General features: G+C 45.3%; 1 protein-coding gene across 3 annotated transcripts in view; it reads left to right on the top strand.

The window, feature by feature from the left end:
- LIMK1 (LIM domain kinase 1) overlaps positions 1–25,113 on the top strand; it is a 147,859-nt gene that overhangs the window by 65,828 nt on the left and 56,918 nt on the right. For 2 of the 3 annotated variants that reach the window (XM_050169397.3, XM_055065652.2), the window contains 3 exons: positions 15,062–15,212; positions 16,602–16,880; positions 23,161–23,226. In XM_050169397.3, coding sequence (XP_050025354.1) covers positions 15,062–15,212; positions 16,602–16,880; positions 23,161–23,226 — 496 coding nt within the window. The remainder of the gene's footprint in view (positions 1–15,061; positions 15,213–16,601; positions 16,881–23,160; positions 23,227–25,113) is intronic. The other variant, XM_055065653.2, reaches the window with a different exon arrangement.

Genomic DNA, 25,113 nt, shown 5'->3' with positions numbered 1-25,113 from the left:
TTGTAGCTGCACTGCAGTGTCTTCAAGTTCTTAAAGCACCGTGGCTTTGCAAACTTTCCAGCAACGAGCACAGGCAGCCTCTCGGAACCGTCCTCGTTAGCACAGAATAGTGCCGTCACCCGCTCTTTACTATGCTTGCCATCATGACAGCTGTCACCCTTAAACGCAAGGCCTTGCTCGGGCTGCATATGGCAAAAAATACCACTTTCATCGGCGTTGAAAACGTCGCAGGCCTTGTTTGCAGCAATCATCTCCTGCAGCAACTCCATCCACTCATTCACCGTCGAAACATCTACGGAAGTGCTTTCTCCGCAGGAGCAGCTGTACACAATCCTGTTTTGTTTTTTAATGCGATCCAGCTACCCGTTCGATGCCTGAAAGTCGTCGATGCCCAGACGCAATGCCACAAGCTCCGCCTTTTTTTTAGAATGCCGCCGTCACTGTTGATCGCAGAGCTCCGTGGTTGATGCAGCCACTTGATGAGAACTTTTTCTAACTTCTTATGCTGTCCTTCTTTTGCCGCTTTCCGCTTGAGCCCGAACTTGTTGGCATTCTGCAATATCACCGCTTTGTTTGCCAGGATCGTCTTAAGCGAAGATCAGTGCTGGCTTTCGTGGCTCCATGCCGCTTTTCCGCTTCCACGATAATATTCAGCTTATCGCCGAGCGTCAGTACTGTTCACTTTCGCCACATCGTGTGTTGCGTGGCTCCACACAACTCAAAACCTCCGCTGAACGCTGGTCGCTAGGATTGCGGTGAAGGACATGGGCGATAAACCTAGGCCTTTTCGCGCTACCTTGTCGGCGATCTGCTGCTGGGAAACTGGAAGGAGAGAAACGCTTCCCCAATGCGACGAGAGGCGACACCGCCGAGAAGGGAGGGAGAAAGTGATCGTGGACAAGAAAAGGCGCTATTTCAGCACACTGGGCGTCGCGGGCGGCTGCTGGTGGGCGGGAGAGAAACGCTTCCCCAACGCGACGAGAGGCGACGCCACCAAAAAGAGAGGGAAAAAGTGATTGTGGAGAAGAAAAGGCGCTCTTTCAGCAGAGCAAGCATTGCGGGAGGCTGCTGGTGGTGGAGAGAGAAACGAACAATGAGACGAGGCAGGGAAGGAAGCTGCGCCGGAGCTAACCGGTTGAGCAGTGTCAAGCGCTCCGCATGCGGAGAGACGGAGCGAGGAAAGAGACTCGCGGCACTTTTCTTTCGTCCGGTGTTCCGTCCCGAGCTTAGCGAGGGTCGTGGTATAATGCGGGTCAGGCGTAAGTTTGCGTCGGATAACCGGGGTTCTTAATGCATTGCTTCTGTGGGGACTTCTCCGGGACTGCGCTAATTCGTTGTAAAACCCGGGTCTTCGCAAAACCAGGGGACGTATAACCGGGGTTCCACTGTACCCAAGAAAGTGGATGGGGAAATGGCGCCACGGTAGCCCAATTGGTAGAGCATCGCATGCGAAATGCGAAGGTTGTGGGATCGTTCCCCACCTGCGACAAGTTGTTTTTTCATCCACTTTCATTTCCATTAATTTATCGTTTCTTTATTTAATTAATTCAGCACAAGTAATTTCCCCTATGTTGTCCTTGGTGTCAGTGTTTATTGGCTTCTTATGATATGTCTAATATAAAAACCGGGCCCCTCGGTTAACTCCCTTTCTTCTCGTTTATTGCCTGCGGTTTGAAACATTTGTTCCCACTTGCATGGGTCACGAAGTGAAAGGCAGTTTCATACATGAGGGTAGCGCAACCACAGACACGGACAGAATAACAGAACACGAGTGCTGTCAGTACCGTCATGAATTGTTACAACCAGCGTGTATTTCGGTTACTGAAGATTTCACACTCCCGATTTCATCACGTGACTTCATTCCCTGGAGTGCTGCCCTTTGCGCTTCATCCGCGGTTCGTACAGACAGAAAATCTAGGCTGTTTATCACATCTGTATTCCGGTGCTCGTGCACTGCACATACTGATGGCAAACATTGGAACGGCTTTGTCTGCATGCTTCGTCACGCCGATGAGTGCCCAAAGCTGTTTGGCTGGCTTGTAGCACAATATGAAACACAGGTCCTTCGAAAGGGGAGAAGGCAATGTCCCACGCACGCGATAAGGGAAGCAGACCGTTGACAGAGAGCAGGGTTGCTTTCCGGCGGCCAGGTCTGCTTACCCCGATTTTTTGTGTGGATAGCGTCTGCTCATCTTACTTGAGTTTTTGGTATATTCTTGGTGACGAGGAATTGTTATTGTGAGGGAAGGGGACAGCCCTTGCCGCCATTACCCTAACTGTATCGCACAAAGCAGACATTTAAACTAATCCGTGGCAGGCAGAGCTATCATCAGTCGGTGTTCCTGGAAGTGGTCTCCCTCTCACGTACTAGTTCAGATCAATGCTGCTTAGCTTCGGCGATTCCAGGAGCCGGAACTCTTGCATCAGAGCATGGCCAGTGTCACCCTAATCCCCATTCATGTTCATGCAGTTTACAAACAGCACGGTAAAAAAAGAAAATGGAAAAAAAGCGACGCCCTCTCGATAAACGACATCTGTTTTGGAATGCATGGGGCTCATAGTGTTTTAGTTGGCAAAATGCAAAGCCTTTGTGTGACGCATGTATATAAAAAGCACCCTTTTTGGCGCACTGGGGCTCTGCATACTGTTAGCACCAAAGTACCTTATGGAAACGAGCTAGCTGGGGGACTTCTGAACATAGGGAAATAGGCATCAGGACTATATTACAGTTGAAACAAAACTGGTGTCAGCGGTGCAAACAACTCTAATTTCTTTGCATGTACACATGTTCAAGGGTAGCTTACAAACACCCTGTGACTTCCTCTAGCAGTAGGGCCTTGCCACCTGGCTGTTCCACAGGACCAGGGGCGTAGCCAGAGGGGGGGGGGGGGGGGCTTACGGGGCTTCAGCACCCCTTGAATTTTTTCGTGCTGTCGTGTGCCACGAACCAAAACAACCCCCAGTGCCGGAAATCATGCTGGATTTTGCCTAGAATGTCCTTTTCATGCTCGAAAATACATTTCAGCGCGAACATTGCGAAACTGGGCTGGATATCGCGACAAGGCCCATGCACCGGAGTCAGATAACACAAAGAGCCCAATCCGAGCATGAAGTTTCAAGGGCATTTTGATGGCGAGCGGGCTCGTCGCGGCATCTCACGGAGGCCACGGAATCTACGGAGTGCATGGATTTCAATTCTGAAACTTTATGGGTATAAAGTTCTCATAAACTTTTGATGTGAAAGGTGCATTGACATTTCCAGTCGTGCTTTAGATCTCCAACTACGGAACTTCGTGGGTATAATGTTGTTATAAACATTTGACGCCAGAGGTGCATTGACTTTCCTAAAGTCATACATAGCATCTGTGGGTTCTCACACCCATGCTCTTGGGACAAAGGAACGACAACACAGTAGTGCAAACAATCACAAGGGCATTTATTGCACCTTTCATAGATCAGTGCCTGCTAGCTGAGTTGCTATCCCCAAAACATGCCGATGGGCATGTGACAAATCTAGAAGTCCGACTCACTGCGACTGGATAGCGAGCGAATATGTTCGCCCCATGCTGGATTCCAATGCCTGGTTGTTTGCGTGTACGGTCACGCGAACGGTGGCGCGTTCGAAGGCGGCCACGCGAGATGGTCTCGCAGAAGCATGGATCGGCGCACGCGCGGCACGTCCGCGCTACTTGCCGTCCCGAACCAAAGAGGAAGCGCCTTGTCTTTCCTGCACCCAAGTAACCCCGCCGTGAGGCGGCGCTAGCAGCGCAACACTCGCGCCATCTCTCGCACTGCGCTTCAACCACTCCCACCGCCGCGGGCGCCAGGCCACGCGGCGAAGCCGCACTGCAGCTGATGGGAGCTATGCGGGAAAACAAGATATCAGGGGACGCGTGAGAGTGCGCATCCCCACACATCATACAACGAGACAAGCCAAATCAACACACTATCAGACAAGCTGACAAAGCACGCAGCAAGGTTGGATGAGACGAAGCGTTGTGGCGGTTCATTTGTGCTGTTATGTCACAGAATAGAATGTCAACATTTTTTTCACCTGCGCCAAAGCATCCATGTCAAGACACTAAAGCCAGCAAAGGTAACTACGGTCTTATTTATTTTTCTACTTTGACTTTTATTCGCAAGGACACATTGAGCTACTTCATTCTTTTTTTTTTCGCTACACGCGGGCTGCCGGAACCAGCCAGAGTGCATGCATCTTTCTCGTGTTGCCCTGACCACCGCGCGGCGCACTTCAATGCGTGTTAGTTTTTCTTTGGCCAAGTGGATTTTCGCCTGCCTTTGTTTTGGACGCTTTCTGGCTAGCAGACGAGAAAAAGAAACAATGGATGGTCGCTCGCTGCCATCACTGCGGGGACTCGACAGATTGCAACGCGTTCGCGTGAGCGCAACCTCTTCGCAAAATTTTGTCTCGCCAGTGTAGAGTACCGAGCAGTATGCTTATGGTTCTCTGTGGACCAAGCGTCTCACAATTTCTTCGGTATTCCTTCGGTAGCCACATTAGGTGCCAAAAGTAGGCATTCAATTATGGCCAACATGCTTTCCTTGCATTTTTTTCATTTCCGTGCCCCCGCCCCACACACAAAAGAAAGGCACTGTTGTGGTGCAGCAAATTGTCGCATGGTGAAAGTTCCGTTTATTACTTCTTCTTTTGCGGAAAGTAATCGGCCGCGAGATGCTTCAGTTGCCGGATACACTTATGTTATTTTGATAGCAATTATATGGACACCCTAGGCGCATTCCTGCCATCGATGTCGCCCTCATGTTCCGTATTAAGTCCAAGGGTGATAACACCGTGACTGCATGCCACATGCTGTATGTGCGAGTGAAAGCATGGGAGGGGGGAAGGGGCGCCGTATAGATGAGTCGGTGATGGTGGTGGCTCAGTCTTCTGTATGCAAGGGAGAAAAGCGGTGAGGAAGTGCGCCACCTCCTGTCGTGTGCGATGCATCAGGGGGAGTGGAGCAAGGGGGGGCTGTGATCTATGAATCTTTTGTTGCACAAGATGTTTATTTGCCTTGTTTGATGCATTATATACAGTAACATTTTCTTAGATACGTAGATTTATTGAAAACTCGTACATGTATTTAAATAACTTTTGCTAGATTTTGTGTATATGTGCAGTGAACTTAGTTTCCAGTGACACTTTCCCTTTATCAAGCTGTATCTTCTCATTTGTATATCCCATTGTATATTCGCATTTCTGATGCACAAGGGCGAGTCAAATGAAAGTGAGCCAACCCACCCCGCGTAATAATGGTTCTGTTCATTATGTGCGAGGCATGCGCATGGCACAGAGTCATCCCTCATTTTCAGAAGTGACACGCAGGTGTGAGGATAAAGGTTCTTTAAAGGGCCCCTCACCAGGTCTGGCCATTTTGAGCTGACAAGCACAGAGCATACATTGCACGATAACAATTGTGTCTGCAAAGTATTGCGCCGTGGAAAGATCTGAAATTTCAGTCTGAATGCCGTTTCCCTCTTCACTCGCGGCCGCTGTGCTTCAAGCCGGACGGTGACGTAATCGTGCCTTTGTGCCTACGTAATCGTCTCTGCAGTGTGACGTCGCTTGTGGTGACACGTTATTTCGAGAATTATTCAAGACAACATCTGTTGTTTGTGTGATCTGTTGCTTGAATTGACGAATTGAAGTTTAGAGAAATAATAAAACACACAAACGGAATGCTTGCGTGTTTTTTTGTTTTCCCTCGCACCGAAGCAAGAGAGATGCACTTCCGCTTCGTCTGCTTGCTTGTTCCCACGGTCGTGCGGTTACGTGCGAAGGTACCGAAACTATGCCATTTTCTACCATATTCCAGCACGTGATCATGTTCTGCAATCTGCTTGTTCTGCGTCATGTAGCATTGAATTATACTGCTAGTCATGTGTCCTTGTGCACAGTGACCAAAATTGTGCGCTGCACGAAACGATTGCAGCTCGTGCACAACGCCGCCAGCGAATGTGCACGGTGCCGGAAAAAAAAAGCGAGGAGAAAAAAAAAAAATGTGAAGGTGGGGCCCATGGCATATGTGTCACGCGATCTTTGAGGTCCGGCATGGGGGAACGTAGAGAAGGAATTTCGTTTGCGGAGGCTAGACGGGGCGAGTGGAGACAGTCTCGCTATGCAGTGGAGCCCGCCTGCAGAAATCATGGGTTTGCGGCACTGAAATATTTCTATCTCTGCTGGTAATGAGCCAACTTGAAAAATTTTTCGGCGGTACACTCTCTGGAGGACACGTAACAACTTCCGGCATATAAGAAAAATTTGCTATGCGGCCTTGTGAGGAGCCCTTTAATGCTCTCGTACACTGGGTTGAACTTGGTTTCGTGGCATAATGGACACTCCAAAAGTTGAACAGCGTGGTGTCGTGAGGTCTTTGGCAGCTGAAGATGTTTCCCAAAAAGAAATTAGTAGCCATATGCCTGCCGTGTACGTTGATCATTGCATTTCATTGGCCACTGTGAAGCGTTGGAGAAAAAGCGGTTCAAGGGACGTGAACATTGCAAAGACGATCCAAGAGAAAGCCAAAGCCACCGTGCAATCACCCCAACACAATTGCAAAGGCTGATTAGACAAGAAGGGAGGATAAACATAGATGAATTGGCAGGGCATGTGAACATCATCACGGTTCGGGTCACACCATAATTCATGAACACCTCGGTTATCGGATCTTGTGCGTGCCATGGATGCCCAAGATTTTGAACCACCACCAGAAAACGGAAAGGTTCGGCGCTGCCTTGACTCATCTAATCCGGTATCACAATGACGGTGATGACTTATTGTCTGCAATTGGGACCGGGGATAAATCATTGTGCCACTGCTACGAGCCTGAAACACGACGGCAGAGCTTTCAATGGAAACATCTGAATTCACCATCCCCAAGGAAAGCAAAGGCCGTCATTTCCGCTGGAAAGGTGTTGTTGACTTTTGTTGGTTGTCAGCGGCAATTTGCTAAACCTGGAGAGACTATCAATCGTTTCTGATATTGTAAAATGTCGCATCGGCTGCGTGTCCCAATCAAGAACAAATGACTTCGAAAATTGAGGAATGGGGTCATCTTGCTCCACGACAATGCCCGTCCCCATGACGCTGATGTCGTTAATACTAAACTGGCTAAGTTCAAGTGGGAAACACTGCAACATCTGCCATACAGCCCAGACCTGTCGCCTTGTGACTTCCACATTTTGGAGCATTTAAAAAAAAAAAAAAAAGCAGCTCAACGGAACCAGATTCGGGTCGGACGATGACGTGAAAGAGTCAGTTAGACTTTTTGAAGCAGCAACCCAAGGAGTTTTGTGAGACAGGAATCATCTGACTTCAGCGGGACAAATGTCTAAATGCTCATGGATACTACTTTTAGATAAAGTACGCCCGTTAGTCATATATTCGCATTGGCTCACTTTCATTTGACTCGCCCTCGCATATTTTGCAGAACTCCTGCTTTTTATATGTGCTCTCTGTTGTAACTATAATTCTGGTGCAATTACTCACAATACACGACTGATGACAGCAGCTCCTGCGCGATACATCCTAACAAAGGACAGCGTCAGTGAGATTTTCCCCTGGTCGTTGCATATGTACAAACATGCAAACATGGTTCTTGAGTGACATAGAAAGAGAGATGCAAATGAAAGAAAGGCAGGGAGGTTAAGAAAGTTTCATTAAAATATTTGTCCTCAACTTGTTCATTTCATGGCCTTTACATTTTTCATATCAGCGGCATGCACTGCTCTGCTGGTTTGAAACTGATATAACTCTAATGTTCATGATATTTTCTTTACGTATAGATAGACAGAAAACATGGAAGCACTGATATAAGTTATTTCGAGCACAATTTTTGAGACATACGAGTATATTCTTTTATGAAGAAATACATATTTTACTTGTCTTGACAATGCGTAGCGTTCAAGAATTCATTTGCAGCATCTATTACAATGGCAATGCAGTGATTATTAATGTATTTGATCCCTCGGCAAATTCTGTAAGGTGGAGGCCTAGCTGCTGCGTGAGCCCCCCCCAAACGAAATTTCTGGCTACGCCACTGCACAGGACCTAACAGTGCCGGTGGCAAACTTTCCCGAGGAAGTCAGTGCACAAATGAACTGTCTTTTTTTCTTTTTACTTAGTTGCTCTGTTGTAAATAGTGCTTTTTTACTCTATACTAACCTCTCCCCCTACTCTTTTACTCTTGCCCCTCTCCTGCTGCTGACTGCTGTTCAGGTGTCAGCAGACTGCGCTAGGTAGCTACTGCGGTCAGTAGCAATTTCCTTCCCTTCTTTTTCTTTTATTTATCTATGTGTTTATAGGCACAAAGCTATATTTATCATTTCAAGCCTAAAACTTTCATTTAGTGGGCCTGTACTTTAGAAAATGCTTTAAAGAAAAGGTAGATGCTAGGAAAAAAAGGAAACAAAACTACTTGATGGTCAACGTCACTCAAGGTTCTGTCCATTTTACTCTCAATCTGTCTGTATTATTACAGCTAGTGTTGTGCTTTGGCGGGGCAGTGAGCACTGCAGTCAGCAGGCCTTCTACCGAGATGGTTTTCAGAGCAGCGGCCCGCACTCGCATGACAGCTACGTCAAAAAGTGGCAGTGGCGAACCACTTATCATGCCTATAGCCACTATCAATCAGTGGCACCGACCATTTTACATACAGAAAGGTTCAACTGAGCCACTGTTGAAAGCATCAGCCGTGAGAAAACCACCATGCGCAGCAACAAAATGACGATGGTGCCTGGCACAACTCGTCCTGAAAACAAGGGAGGTGGAGGGAACTTTTATCAGCTACAGTAGATCACCTGTCACTGTATCACAACAGGTACAGACCGGAGCATGCTGCGACGGCTAAGAGCAGATTTTTTTTCCTTTATCAAAACGGGACTGAGTGGCATCGCCTGGTGGGAGAATCTGAACTATGCGCAAGATGGCGGCTGTGATCACCTTAATCTATCACTTTAGTTTGACTTACTATTTGCTTTTAGTGTCCCTTTAGTTCTCTAGTGTGCACAATCAAATAAAAATTGTAGCAAAAGGGCAATGAATTCAGTCCTAGTGACCATAGTAGGCATAAGACGAAAAGTTGCATAGTGTCACACAGTATTGAAATTAAAACCTGTGCTTATGCGAGCCAAACCACAATATCATTGTGAGGCACACTGTGGGAAGGGGTTAATTTTAACTAACTGGAGGTTCTTTAACATGCACCTATACTTTTGGAGAAAAAACATTCATGCTGTTTGCTCCCATTGAAATGTGGCTTCCGCAACTGGTATCGAACCCATGGCCTTGAGCTCACTTTTGATTTTGAGCTCACTTTTGAACTTGACTTTTGCTTAGAAACGGCAATCATTTGTATGCTCTGAAAAATTCCAGGTATTCAAACAAACTGCCCTTTTGTTGTGAATGCTCCACACACTTGAACTTTTAGTAAGCAATGCTTCGGTGCATTGGCATACCCAGGGAGGGGGGGTCGGAATCCCCTCCCCCTGAAATTTTCGTACAAACCCCCTTACCCTTGCCCCCTTTCCCACGGAACAGAACGTTACAAGAGGTGTCCATCCATGTCGTTCCGAAAGAGCGACATGGATGAAAGGGAAAGCTTGAATGTGAAAGCAAGGTGAGCGCTAGTGGCAGTCCGAAGGAATGGCGGGGGTGGGGTGCTGTCGTGGAGGAGATCCCCTCTCCCATGCACAGAACATTGCGACTCCACTCATGGTGCGCCTCTACCTCATTCCAGATGCTGTTAGCCATAACTGCTGAGGGGGGATCGGCGCTAAAAATTCCAAACACAGGTAAAGATGGGGCGAGCGCGTGCATAAAACATGGGGGCGTTGTTGCTCCCCACCAGACCTTCGTGTCATCGAAGAGCTTCTCATTTCTGGCAGTTGACCGAATCGTCGACCACGCTGCAGCATTCCAAAAATATTGCAACTTGCTTGTCTAGGAAACGCATGATAAGCAACCTCCCTTCTTTCTTTTTTTCTTCTTTGTCTGTGACTCTGACTGTCATTGCATTATAAACTTGAGAAGAGCTTCGTGTTAGGCTAGTTTGTATGTATGCTGATAAAAATGAAAATGAGACAAGGAAGAAAGACCTACAGAATGTTGATTTGCGCCTAGCAGAATATATCAAGGATGGGGGGTGTTGGGTCAGGGAAGCTAAAAAACCACGACAATAAACAAGTGGCAGGGCAGTTAAATGGCCTTGAAGTCCACACAGAAACAGAAATATAGGAATGCTAGGGGCCGCAGTGCCATTCAGCAACACGGTGGATGTAGAAGAGTGCGACAGTGACTAATGGAAAATAATTTTGAGAAGGGGAGTGGGGTGATGGATATGAGGAGGGAGGGGGATGCGTATAAAAGGCATCAAGAGAGAAGTTGGTGTAATGCGGATAATTATATATTAGAGAGAGTGTCTCATCACTGCTTGATCGCTCAGCACAACATGGCCGTGGCCAATCACCTAGCTAAGGCTCACCTACTTTGTCGTAGCATGTGCTCCTTGTTGCAGAGAGCCCATCCTAACTGAACGTCTCTGAATAGTCGGCTGTCAGGAGACATAACACTTTCAAATCTCTCGGAGCTACTGGCCCTTATTTTACTGCAAACTACAGATGCTGTAACTTCCACAAAGGCTTCTAAACAGGAAGCAGCCCTGCTTCAGACTGTCTGCCTCATCACTTCCTAAGTGTAATCAAATAACAATATGCATTGCATGATGACTACAATGCCATGATCGCAAGTTACTTCCAAACATATCTTCAAACAAGTCAGACAGCAAGTCACCGAAAGTGAGTGAAACTTGCATCATATGATCCGAGTCTTTCCATGCTTTCTGGCGACGAAACTCCGCCATCGCGCTATGAGAGAGGTTCATACAGTGCTCAAAGCTGTCACAATGTGGCGCAACTGTGCCTCAGAGGGCATCGTTTGCGCACCGAAACGCTTGTGCAGTGTGAGACGAGCTGATTGATGTGGTGCATTCTGCGCATGTGCTGTGCTATTTATTCGAGTTCTCGACTGTTTAGCTGAAGTGGCGGGGTGGGACGACAATGCCAAACACATCTTGTGTGCCGGGATGCCATTTCGGCTACAAGGGAACGACCGAAAAGGTGTTATTGTTTTGTTTACCGAGTAACAAGGAGCAGTGCGAGAAATAGAAGAGGACCATAGATTGTATTAACTCCTCTATTAGGCACTTTGCAGACTACTGTGTTGTATATCGCGTGATTTCCTCTGATAATGACACATCACTACTACACACTGACCTTGACAGTACTTCTGACTGGTGTAACACATGGAAAATGAAACTCAGCATGACGAAGTGCAAACTAATGAAAATTTCTCGTAAACTTTCCATGAACGCTTGCAAGTATAACATAAATGGTTGCCCTCTTGAAGAAGCGACTACTTAGGTGTCCACATTAATTCTAATCTGTCTCGATAACCACACATTAATTATATTGTCAGTAATGCTAACTGCATGCTTGGGTAGCTGCTGCATGGTAATTTTTCTATGTCCCCTTCTCTTAAACTCCTTCTTTATAGAACTTTTGTCCGTTCCAAACTAGAATATGCATCACCTGTGTTGGGTGCATTTACTGAAAGTCTTATTAGTCACCTTGAAGCTGTACGAAATCGTAGCACACGCTTCATTATTTCCAGCTACTCCAGTTTTTCCAGTGTTTCATCTATTAAAACAGTGTTATGGTTTCCATCCCTTTCCTTATGCAGGAAAACAGCACATCTCTCCTTATTTCACAAGATTTACTGCCATAACTCTCATCTTAAGCAAGAATTGCTTTCCCACCCTTCATTCATATCTCGTATTGACCATCATTATAAAGTGTTTGTTCCTCGTCACACTAACCAACACTTTCATTCTTTTGTTCCTCAAACTTGTAATGATTGGAACCACTTGCCTATCTCCATTATATCTATTATGGACCCCAGTGATCTTAAAAATGCGCTTTAATATGTTACCTAATCCTAATATTTGATTTGTTTTTTTAATATTTATTGTTACCACTCCCTTCTGTAACACCCTATGGGCCCTGAAGGTATTCAAATAAACAAATAAATAAATAAATAAATAAATAAATAAATAAATAAATAAATAAATAAATAAATACTGCGGCAGGAAAGTAGTGGTTTTAGCTTTGAATGCAAATATATGTTTGTGCCCGAAACGCTTCGATGCCTCGGGCATCATCACTGCCTACAATTTTAGTATAAACTGCGACACCGTGTCCTTGGAGGGTGAAAAGCTGACGCTGAAGCTTAATGCCGTCACAAGGATTTTTGAAGGCCTTCCAGCATATCTCGTGAAACCTAAACCTCAGTCCCGCTCATCAACAGTTCGACCCCTTGCAAACGACCACGTGAGTCGTCGGGTAAGATTGAAGAGCGCCGATTTTTCTATTTAAAAAAAAAAAAATGTCCAAGTAAGAAAAACTTCAGTATTAGTGCTGTGGCTACTTGTGCTCATTTAAGAGTTGATTTGCCATGTGTTATGAAATGCTTAAGCTTTATGCTTTCTTGTGTATAGAAACAATCGATTATGCATTCTGTATTTATTGCCATTTGTTTGCTGGTGTTTCCTGTGTCCCAAAGCATATCTCCCCATGTTTTGATGTTCATTCTTTAAGCTTCTTATGTCAGCGCCATGCTTTTAACAAACTTCTTGCATTGTGACTATTGGAGTATTCGTGACCGGACGCCTCCTTGTGTTGTCTGTATGTCACTTATTTTACACAAGTTAATGATCGTTCTTGTATGATGTTTTTGCACCAAGGTGTTTTACTTTATATAATTGAATTATTAAACTGTTTCTTTTTTCAATTTTTAGATCATGACAAAACTATCAGGACCAGTTAGTTATTAGAATATTTTAACCTCTTGCAAATAGTTGTGCATTAAGAACCAGAATACCTAGTCTCGTTGTTTCTGCGTCATCGCCACGAGCATTGTGAATAAGTTCTGGGGTTACTGATGCTTCTAAACGACTGCTTGCTAAGACAGTTGCCTAATTACAATGCAGTTTCAGCTGTACGGGTCCAAACACTTCATGTTTGCCCTAATCCTATACTAAAAGCCACACTAAAGGCATTTATTAGTTGTGAGGTTTGTCTTACATTTATCCTACCTAAATCTCGTTCAGAAATGGCATCACATTGCCGAGAAATCTGAAGCGCATGGAGCAGCTCACTTTCCCTTTATTTGTCATTAAACGAAGTCATTATTATGGAAGCAGCACTTCCAATAACGATTTCATTGTTTTGATCTCCTGATAAGATACTGTTCACGGTTTAACAGAAAGTGAGCACCTGTGCTCGGTGAACAACCTGGTGCTAATCGCAACTGAGAGTTTGTGCTTACTTACGTGATGTGAGGGTACAGCAGCCCAGATGTGTGCCTCAGTTTACAAGTGGCACTGTTGGCGCTTTGTTGCGAATGTGTGGTGTTGAATTTCAGACAAATATTAAGTGGAACCTATTGAAGCGTTCAGATGAACAGTGCTGAGAAAGAAGTCTGGACTGAGACCGCCCGGCCACGGCGGCTGCGTTTCGATGGGGGCAAAATGCAAAAACACCCATTTATTTAGATTTAGGTGCATGTTAAAGGACCCCAGGTGGCCAAAATTAATCCGTAGTCGCCCACTACGGCCTGCCTCATAGGCATATCATGGTTCCGGCACGTAAGATCCCGGATTTTTTTTTTTTTTCATGACAAGCCGCGGCAAGCTGCATGTTTTGAGCAGCAATTTTTTTCCTTGGGTGCTCCTTAGATGGCAGATAACTCGCCCAGGTAGTTATTGATGCATGTGGAGTGTTAAAAGTAGTTACGTGAAAGTAAAGTGGCAGTTGCAAAAGTTTGGAAAGCTAGACTGCCGAGGCTGCCCCCACACACAACTACAGCGGTAGTGGCATTCGCATGCCCTCTCATGCGCAGTTACGCCTTTAACAGTGGGCACTGGCTCTATATAAAACTGAGGTGGCAGTTGCGTGACCAGAAAACACATGGAAGGACTGTCATAAGATACAATTGAAGTTCTAGCGCAAAGCTTTGTTCCTGTATTTTTAACGCTATATATAAAGGTACGTCAGACATACAGGAATCCCAGAATAAAGGTTCGTCAGACAGACTGCCACTGTGGGAAAATCAGTGATGTTATTTTGAAGGTAGGGCACCATAAAGTGCCCTACCTTCAAAGCCTTACAAGAAGACACACAATATATAGTGCGCTGTCTTGTTTTTGTTTGGCCCCAGTTTTAGTGCTGTTCGTTTTTCCAAGTCGTGTACCAGCTAGGTCATCGACATACATTATATAAATGCATCAATTCATAAACAAAATTTTAGTTTTCTTCAAAGTAATAACTTTTAAAAATAACTAAAGATGATTGCATAATTTTATGCAAAGTGGCTGCTTGTCTTAATAAAAAACTTTTGTCAGAAGTTAAGCAAAGTGTTGCTTCGGCAATGCAAGAACATCCATCGTCATTGTTAAAGCATTCTTGTCTGTCAAATGCTAGGAGTTTGTCTTTACGTGGTGTGCAACCTCCATATGCATACGGAGAAAGAGAGAGAGAGAGAGAGAGGGGGTGAAGGAGGGGGAGTGGAACAAGTCGGCAAGGAGGAACCCCCCTCTCCCCATCAACATAAATTTCTGGCTACGCCACTCATAACATACAATAATTTGGTAATGGTATTCTGTTTTTGCACTGGAACCATATTTTCTAATGATCCATTTCATTATGCATTCTTTTCGCACTTCCTCCTTGGCTTTGGCAAGAATTGAATGCCACGCTCTGAATGGCCAGTCACAGCAATAATAGAGATGCGTCAGTGTGTAAGATTGGCCACCAGCGATTGTGCCACGTAATATATGTCAGTGTATTTGCATGTAGCATTTTTGTTGAGTGCATTTGCAGGATAAGCATCTTCAAGGAACACCTGTTATGTGCCATGAAAGTGGTGAGGAGTGTGATTTCTCAGGGGTTATGCCTCCAAATTGGATGTTCTTGTGCTGCTTTTCAGTGATTCAGCGCCATGTGGCAGCCAGCCATCCTATGACCTTAGTAGAACCAAGTCATTCCGCATTGAGCCAAAAAACCAGAGGATTTTTCGGGCATCTGACCTGGTCCAAGGAAAGCTCTTGGGAAAAGGCTTCTTTGGCCAAGTTTACCTGGTGAGCTTTGAAGCAATCTTATGGGATGTGCAGCCATGTCTTGCATTCTTGCTCTTGAGTAAAGTCAATACAGTGTGTATCGAATTGGTGTATTTTGAGTTAGTGTCCATGTCAGACAGTAGTAAAAAAAGTGTAAACTCCCAGGCAGAAGAGAGGTAGCATTTGTTGTTGACAACATACAACACAACGCATGCCTCTGCAAGGCTGGTTCGCGTCGATGCATCTTGCTGACACATATTCCAAGCGTGTGATCACTTGGCTGAGCTACGCTTCCTTGAAGCAGTAGAACCTCATTGACATATTTCGGAAAAAAACAAGAAATAATGCACTAGCTAAGAAAATGTACAATCCACAGTCACTAAAAAAATTCGGCAATCTTAACTGTAGTAGACTTCTACTTAATTCAAGGCACTGCGCGAATTGTTGCAGCACGAGATGCTAATGCATGCGATTGATCACCGATCTGGTGTGGTCCGAGCGACCCGAGACGGACCTTGTTTTTGTGGTTTCGGCAAGCTTACGTTTGTGCTCCTAGAATTAGCTAGGGTCAGAAGCTTCTTTGGGGGAGCATTTTGGTGGGAAGTTTTGATGTGTCCACCGGGCAAGAATTGTTACAGCACGACACGCTGATGCATGTCCAGCTCATAGGGGCTGAGTGATCCAATACACGCATTGTTGTTTTAAGATAGTTATGGTAAACCAAGATGAAATCGAGCTAGTGTGCAACACCAGAATAGGATACTGCCAGAGTGGATGATGCTCTGCCAGCAGTAGAAAACAGCTGCATGTTTACGTTATGCAGTATGCTTCCAACAGTGCTATGCCACACATGCTTTGAAGCAGATAGGTGAAGGTGCTTATTGCAGTGGGCTAGTGCGATGACTGCGAATGGTTTTGTGCAACAACCCATCAGGAGATTTGCTGGTACCGGAATCGGAAACGAGTGTGTGGTGGCATATTCGCGTGACACGGGTGGGCGCACATTGCAGGGAAGCTGCCGTTGCAGGCACCTACCACTCTTGATCTTGCCGTGTGTTTCGCACACATTTTTGTTTGCGCGGGATATAGCAGCTTGCAAATGTATTGTACAATAGTATCATGCAATAGCACGTGGGCGAGATACTGAATGTTGGTGCCAAAATATAGTGTTTGACAGGAATGTATTAACTAGTAAAAAAAAAAGCGTAACTGTAATTGTGTAATTTTTGCATTCTTGTTGCAAGCTTGGTACTGGGAAATCATACAAAATGAGATCGTACGAACGAGGTTCTATAGCATGCATGTTATCTTGGCTTTTGTAATCTAGGGCGTTAGGGGTAAATAGGGGTCATGAAACTGAGTGACCTCAATACCCACGACGCATACCTGTGTTCATGTGTTGGGAACCAGGTGACCCACCGTGAAACTGGTGAGGTGATGGTGGTCAAAGAGCTCCATCGGCTGGATGAGGAGGCCCAGCGGAACTTCCTCAAGGAGGTGGCCGTGTTGCGTTCTCTTCACCATGAAAATGTGCTGCGCTTCATTGGTGTGCTTTACCGGGACAAGCGTCTGCACCTGGTCACTGAGTATGTGAGTGGGGGATCCCTGCGCAGCCTGCTTCATGACTCGAGCGAGTCTCTGCCCTGGTTGCAGAGGTTGCACCTGGCCAGAGACATTGCTGCAGGAATGGTGAGTGACAGAGCATGCTTGCTTATGTTAAATTACGGGCTGCACAAACTGTTGCTGAAGGCACATTTGCATTTATATGCAACTCTTGCTGCACAGTCGATCCAGGATATATCAAATTATTGTTTATATTGAATAGTTGAAAAATCCCCTTAAAAATTCCATGCTAAAGTATAACGATGTACTACACGTACATCAAACTCTCGTTCGCCACCGCATTCAATATATTGAAAGCTGTGCCATGCCCCTGGAAGTGCACTTCACCTTATGGAAATATTTAATGCCGATAAATTCATTGGAAATATTTAATGCCAATAAATTTGAAATGGCACTGTTTTGGCAGATGTCAAATGAGATTTAATATGAAGGACAGTACATGCTATGACGGAAAATGAGCAAGGTGCTGTGTTTTGCTCGCTTTGGATATGGATGGTTTGTGCAAACTGTGGCTGTTTATTGGCAAGGGCAGGTCACCACTCTGCTTAAAGAACGCAAAAGGCCTCCTAGTCTGATATTCATTCCACGAGAAAGCTTAAATGGCACTTTATCTTTTCATGTTGTGGCGTCGGCTTGCGATAACGAACTGGAGATGCTGAACCACCAGCCTTGTTTTCTGCCACAAACGACATTTTAGGATTTCACAAGCGGCCAAAACAAATCCAACCCCAACCTCAGCTTGGAGGGACCTTTACATTAGAGTTTGAGTTTTAATAAAACCAGTGCACGCCACATCCGCCCTGTGCTGCGTAAAGACCACTGCGGCATCGGCACACCAGACTTATCATTGTGCGATTTGTGGGTCTGCGCTAAAAGCATTTCATTCGTGCCTGCACAGTACATGCAAGTGGGAATGGGCTCTAACAATCTTCAAGCTGAAAACCACTTTAGATACTAACAGCTTGTATAGTGACAGCAGTCACCAACGCAGAGGCTGGAGGGGAAGGGCTGAGCACGAAGGGACGTGTCGGCTGCGATGCGTCAAAGCGCTGAGCGCATGAATTGGAGAGGTGCACACTGGTTCTTTTTCGGCAAGGGTGCATCACCACTCTGCTTCAAGAATGTGAAAGGTCTCCTGGTCTGATATACGTTCCACAAGAAAGCTTAGGTGGCACTTGATCTTTTCATGTTGTGGCACGTGCATGGGATGCCGAACTGTAGATGCTGCACCGCCGGTTTTGTTTTCTGCCACGAACGGCATTTTAGTATTTCATGAATGAGAAGCAAGGACAACTCGTTACAAAAGGAAGTCAGTTGCGAAACCTGATACAACAGTGCATCTGGCTTGTTGCCCACATACGATAATTGGCTGTTTAAACTGACTCATTGTTGGTATTGTATGGACGCATGGCCAGGCACGTTCATGCGTGTTTCACAGTACAAGTGCACTGATGGCAGCATGGTGTGTATCCGTACAGGCTAGTTTGATTCCATGGTGCACCCATTTCTATATTATATAGAATAAAAATGCACAACAAAAGCTTCTACGTGTAACATGTTAGGGCGTAGTGTGCAGGCTTTTATGGTTAGCATTGCGTTCAGTATATCGATGGCCACTCTGCAGCGCGAGTGACTTGCAACATTCATGAGCAAAAATAAGTCAACCATTGTGCATTCGACACGGCCTTGCTGAAGCAAACCAGTACTCACTTTTCACGATCTGAGGAAGCTCTCCGAGACGTGGGCAGATGTCAGGTAAATTTCAAATAGGATTATTTTATACTTCGAATTATTGATATACATGTATAACACTGTTTCACTGTCCTCTCTCAGTTTGATATAATTCATGGTCTAAGAATGGTATAAGAATTTAGTAGTGACTCCAACTAAAAAGTTTGTTTAATAAACGCGACATTTGGGAGCCAACTCTGCTCCTTCATCAGGGCTTAACAACAAACGGTGGCAGGATAAGGCTTTTAAAGGTCTTCCAAAATAGGGTAGTGAAGCAGACAGAAAGATTCACGGAAAATGGTAACCTTTCCTTGTGTTCTTGACTGACAGGTAAGATGGAAGGGGGGGCCAGAGAGAGGTGCATGGACTAGTGGTGGCAGCACTGGTGACAGGAGGCTGCTGTTGTGCTGGGGCGTAACGGTGTGCAATTCATAGACCTATACAGTGGGGAGGTTGCTCATCAAATTACAAACAGTACAAACCGTTTCAGTTACCTGGCACACCGTGGTGTGCCACATTGCTAGTTATTTTTCATGTACAAACTCCCAAGTTTGCAGCTGCAAATGGCATTACGTGCATGTGTCAAATAATTTTTAAAAAGCCCCACCTTTTGGCAAATGTGCTCTACGCAGACATTTTAGTTTGTTGTGAAATAAGAAAATATTTTATGTTCTCTAATATTCTTTAATATTCATATTTGCTTTGAAAATATAACTATTCGTACACCTGGAAAGACAGATTACCATTAAACTGAAGTTTATTGCATGTGTAGTGGCTGAAAGTGCATGCATTACCTCTATTCTATATTGATTATTCTGTTCGGTGTCTTGTGTTAATGTGGTAAGAGCCTGAGTATGGAATCACTACGTTTTTAGATTTAGCTTGATATGTTTCTAGTTGTCATTTTTGTCAAGGCCATGAGCCCAGAGCAGGTAAGCTACTCCTGCCATTTGCATCCGTCGACTTGAACCTTTTGAAGCAAGGCATTAATCTGTCTATTTTAACACTGCCCCTCTTGAATTCCATTTGCATCTAGCCAAGCTTCTATGACCAGATCTCCCTCCTTTCAGCTGCTTTATACCATGTCCACCTACAGTTGGCAGTATGCTCAAGAAGTATGAGAATTGGCAAGGTACTTGTTTGCATAAAAGGTCGTATTATGAGGTCTTATGATATGACTAATAAAAATCGGGCCCCTTGGTTAGCCCCCTTTCTTCTCGTTTATTACATAACGAGGGTCTCGAATCCGGCAACATTGGTGCCTTCAGATAGCATGTGTGGGTTTATTGACCGGTTGCCTTCACCCAAAAAGATCACATTCTCGTGACGCCTGTGGTAGAAAGGATGTTCCACATCTGCCGCCAAGGTCTGTGAGTGGTGGTGCTGTCTAACACTCCCACGGTTCTACTAGGAAACATAAATACAGTGGAACCCCGATTATATGACTTTCTTGGGACCGCGAAAAAGCGTCGTAAAATACGGGCATCGTAATATCTGAACATAAATTATGCCCATAAAAATACTACTTATTTTGTGCGACGGATTTACGAGAAACTTCAATGTAAACTACTGACATACTATGCAGGGCTTGGAAACCCAAATTACCAAAAAAGTAAATACGATAAGAATTAATGCTGCAGTACAGGTACCAATCATGCTTTATTCAAGTGAACCTTTACGGCACTCCACTGCTGCGATTCTCACCAGCTGGTGCGAACATTAAGAAAAGTCGGCAAGTTTCTTTTGGACGTTGTTTGATCCGTGAATCGAGCACTTTCACTTCAGTTGGGCAACATCCAAAAGGAGATCCTCTGTGGCGTTGCATGAACAGATGAAGTTCCGGATGTGTTCTATGTGCCGTAGCACCTCGGCGATGTTGCAGTGGTGTCAGCACTAGGCAAAGCCTCCTCGATGGCGTCATCCAGTGACACCTCACCGCAGATCGCAACGTTTTCGTCGGCCTTCACGTACTCGATGAAGGTCGCAGTGAGGTTTAAACCCTTAAAATCGTCGTCGGCGAAGCATGCATTGGCCTCGAGCGGCATCGAGGTTGTTGTGTCCGCAGCAGAGGATGCAGTCTCTCGCTTAAAGCCACAGTGCTTGAACAAGTTAGTGATTGTGCTTTGCAACAGTGCGTTCCACGAACTGGCAATAAAATGCATGGCGTTGAGCACAGTGATATTTTTTTCCGACTCGCTGCGCTCCATAGCCGCCAGCCGACGCTGCACTAACCGCTTCCTTGCTTGACGCACTTAATGATGCCGGCATCCAGCAGCTGCAGATGGCTTGTGCAGTTGGGCGGAAAAAACACAACCTTTATGTTCCACAGGCTGGACGTATCAGGCGGGTGGCATGGTGCGTAGTCCACGAAAAGCAATGTTTTTCTCGCCTTAGCACCCATTTTGTTATCCAGCAGCTGCAAAAAATTGCTGAAGAGCGAAGACGTTATCCACCACTTTTTGTTGAAGTTGTAGCTGCACAGCAGCGTCTTCAAGTTCAAACTTTCCAACAATGAGCACGGGCAGCCTCTCAGAACCGTCCTCGTTAGCACAGAATGGTGCCGTCACACGCTCTTTACTATGCTTGCCATCATGACAGCGGTCACCCTTAAACACAAGGGTTTGCTCGAGCTGCATATGGTAAAAAATGCCGCTTTCATCCACGTTGAAAACGTCGCAGTTCTTGTATGCAGCAATCATCTCCGGCAGCGACTCCATCCACTCATTCACCGTCAAAACGTCCGCGGAAGTGCTTTCTCCGCAGGAGCGGCTGTACACAATCCTGTTTCGTTTTTTAAAGAGATCTAGCTACCCGTTCGATGCCTGAAAGTCGTTGATGCCCAGATGCAATGCCACAAGGTCCGCCTTTTCTTTTAGAATGGCGCCGTCAACGTTGATCGCAGAGCTCAGTGCTTGATGCAGCCACTTGATGAGAACTTTTTCTAACTTCTCATGCTGTACTTCTTTTGCCGCTTTCCGCTTCAGCCCGAACTTGTTGGCATTCTGCAATATCACCACTTTGTTTGCCAGGATCGTTTGCCAGGAACGCTATCTTTCGTGGCTCCATGCCGCTTTTCCGCTTCCACGATAATATTCAGCTTATCGCCGAGCGTCAGTACTGTCTACTTTCGCCACATCGTGTGTTGCGTGGCTCCACACAACTTAAAACCTCCGCTGAACGCTGGTCACTAGGATTGCGACGAAGAACACGTGCGATAAACCTAGTCCTCTACACGCTACCTTGTCGGCAATCTGCTGCTGGGAAACTGGAAGGACAGAAACGCTTCCCCAACGCGACGAGAGGCAACGCCACCGAGAATAGAGGGAGAAAGTGATTGTGGAGAAAGAAAGGCGCTATTTCAGCACAGTGAGCATCGCGGGCGGCTGCTGGTGGGGGAGAGAGAAACAAACGATGAGACGAGGCAGGGAAGAAAGCTGTGCCCGAGCGACCCGGTCGAGCGGTGTCAAGCGCTCCACATGTGGAGAGACGTAGCGAGGAAAGAGACCCGCGGCACTATTCTTTCATCTGCCGTTCCATCCTGCGACTTGCGAGGGTCGTCGTATAATGCCGGTCAGGCGTAAAATTGCGTCGGATAACTGGGGTTTTTAATGCATTGCTTCTATTGGGACTTTGCCGGGACTGCGCTAATCCGTCCTAAAACCCGGTTCATCGCAAAACCGGGGGACATACATATAACCGGGGTTCCCCTGTAGTGTATAATAATTTCGAAGTGAATACTTCCAATAGTTGTGGGATTTGCGTACTTCCTTTACACAAGTGCCAGATGGTGACAAACTAAAAAAAAAAAAATATTGGTTCTTGCCATAAAAGAAACAGGTTAATCTCTGAAGTCAGTTTACTTTTAAACTGTCATTAGTCAGATATTTTCATGCAAAAATGCATGTTCACATTTCTTACAACTCCAGCAGCACAAGTTTGTTTACTGCCTCTTGTCCACTGTTGTGCTTCAGTCTAACTAAAACTTTGTGGTGGACTGCATGATGCTGGTTGTTTATGCTGTATTGTGCAAATTCAGCTTGAGCCTTTTCATTGACTTGCTATCTTAACCTGTACTGTTCAGTAAACACATATACACACTTGGTAGGCACGTTCGCTGCTTTTGCAGTCCACAGTCTTGCCCACATGCATGATTCCTGCAATGGGTGGCAAACTTCCTGCGACGGTTTGCCATCCACTGCCGTGCCTGCCTTGGCCGTTGGGCCTAACCACTGTTTGTGCTGCATCGAAAATAAAAAAAAATTGAGACTGCTTTTTACAAACATTTAGACATTGCACTTATTTACATTGGATTAAGCATGGATTTCATTTTTTGTCTGGGGTGTTGTAATTGAGGGTGTGACTTATATGCAAAAAGATATGTATATTTGTTCATTTCAAATACTTCGCAAACTTTAATAATGAAATTCGATCCGAACTGAAAGCTACATAGCATAATATTCTATTGAAGAATAAAAAAATATTGTATACTTGCACAGGCCTATACCACCACCGCTACCATTTTAGGGGGGGCATTAAACTTCCCTTTACAATGTATAAGGACAGTACTGACATGGACTAAGTAGCAAAGAGGCTCAATCTTCTATATTTGTTTCAGTGCTATCTTCACTCTATGAACATCATTCACAGAGACCTGAACTCTCACAACTGCCTTGTCAAGGAGGTGAGTCGAATACAGGGTCCTCATATTATTGGCTTAGTCTAAAATTTTCAAAGTATGTTTTTTTTAGTTAGCAGTAGCCATAGATGTTAGTTGTATGTGAACACTCCTTTTTTTTATTTGTATTGTTTTCAGTGACATACATGCAGAAACTGCAATATCAAATTTATTCATATTGAGTAGAATTATAATATGAAAACGTGCATGACGTCGGAGCCTTCTCTTGCAAGCGTTGTTGTGCTGTATAATATTTCTTTGCTCACTAAGACCCAAACCTCTCTTTTCATCTCAAATCACAATTGTTGCTCATGCTTGTAAGTGCAGGGCACATATCAAAGGGCGTTGCAGTGAAACCCAGTTATAATGGACTTTGCAACAGGGAATTATGCCCTATAATGAACCTGTGAAACTGTACGGGCATTGTAAAAGTGATAGTACCACAATTGCACAAATATAAAATGTAATTTTCCAACATTTCCAGCATCAGAACGCACCTCAAACTATATTTCGTTTGTGACATGAATATGATGCCCTTTATCATTTTTTTTTATTTGCTCTAGCGCTGCCGTTACACCTCGCACGAGCTGGGGAATTTCTACTGGGCATTTCACACCGTCTTCTCCTCATTTAGACTGCTGTTAGTGCTGCATCAGAGTGATTATGCCGTATTATTCACAACCTTGAGAAAGACAATCAGTGCCGTTGGGCGGGTGTGTCAAGCGAGTGGTTTTCAAGTCTTGCGGTGGAACACCACAGTGCTTGTAAGGCTTTGCCGGGTTCAATTGTGTCATGGACATTTCTGAACTGCTGACTTTGGTGGCATAGAGGACGATGCCGTTCTCGCCAACAGGGAGAAAGGTGTCAGCAGTGACAAGTAAAAACCCAACCACATGTGGCTAATCATACGCGCCTGGCTACGTGTCACGCGTCTACGAGGCTGTGCGCGCTCATCCTACGAGTCTTGAGAGGGGGGACATGCAGCCCGTATGCGTGTCAGGCAGTGCTTGATTTTGATCGTCATTTTGAGCGTATACAACAGAAGTGGCAGCTTGTGCACCGACATCATGTGGCCAGCATGTAAACCTCTGGCAGTTTCGAGACAGGTTGTTGGGGTTTCGGAATCATACCGAGGCCTTGCTGGTCTCATGTCAAACAAAGGCGATGGAGGCAATCAACAATGAAGCACTTATCGCCTGCGTTGAGGCTCGGCCTGCACTTTCGTAGGCGAAACAGAAACACCATAAGAACAAGCACATGACCAGGTGCTTGTGGACTGAGGTAGAGAGGATCATCATGCCTGATGCTGCCGTAACAGGTGAGTGCTCGGAATTTTATATGGGCGTCATACGGGAGCAGTTTCAATCGCACTCGATCCTGATTGGGATCAGATTTTGTGATCATGATTGCCTCTATTGTACAATCTGCATAAGCTGATCTCAATTCAGAAATTTGATCGTGCTCGATCGCAATCGAAAGTGTGTGTGGAACCAGTATATGCTGCCTCACTTATCTACCTACTCTCCAATGTCTAAAACGTGTTTCATCTGTGCAGATGAAATTATAACAGCTCTGCAGAAGGGGTGGAAATCCATATGTGATAAATTTAGGTGCCTTATGAAGGTGCTTCAGGAGGAAAATAAAAGCGCCACCAGGTCAGACAACATCATCTGGCCGTTTTTCGACCAGATGATGTTCCTTCATGACAACATGGAGCATAGACTGTAAGTGATTTTGAAGTTTCCATCTTAGCCAGTGTGGTAATAGTGAAACACGTGATACTAGTGCTTTCCGTTTACCACATCGACCAGCAATGCCATAGTATGTGTATATTGTAGCTAGTAATGTGCCACATTTGTGAAACCTCAGAATCATGCTTACATTATTAAATTG

Source organism: Dermacentor andersoni, chromosome 3, assembly GCF_023375885.2.
Source record: "Dermacentor andersoni chromosome 3, qqDerAnde1_hic_scaffold, whole genome shotgun sequence".
NCBI lineage: Eukaryota > Metazoa > Arthropoda > Arachnida > Ixodida > Ixodidae > Dermacentor > Dermacentor andersoni.
Note: the sequence above shows the minus strand (reverse complement) of the source record. Positions and strands in the feature narration are given on the sequence as shown.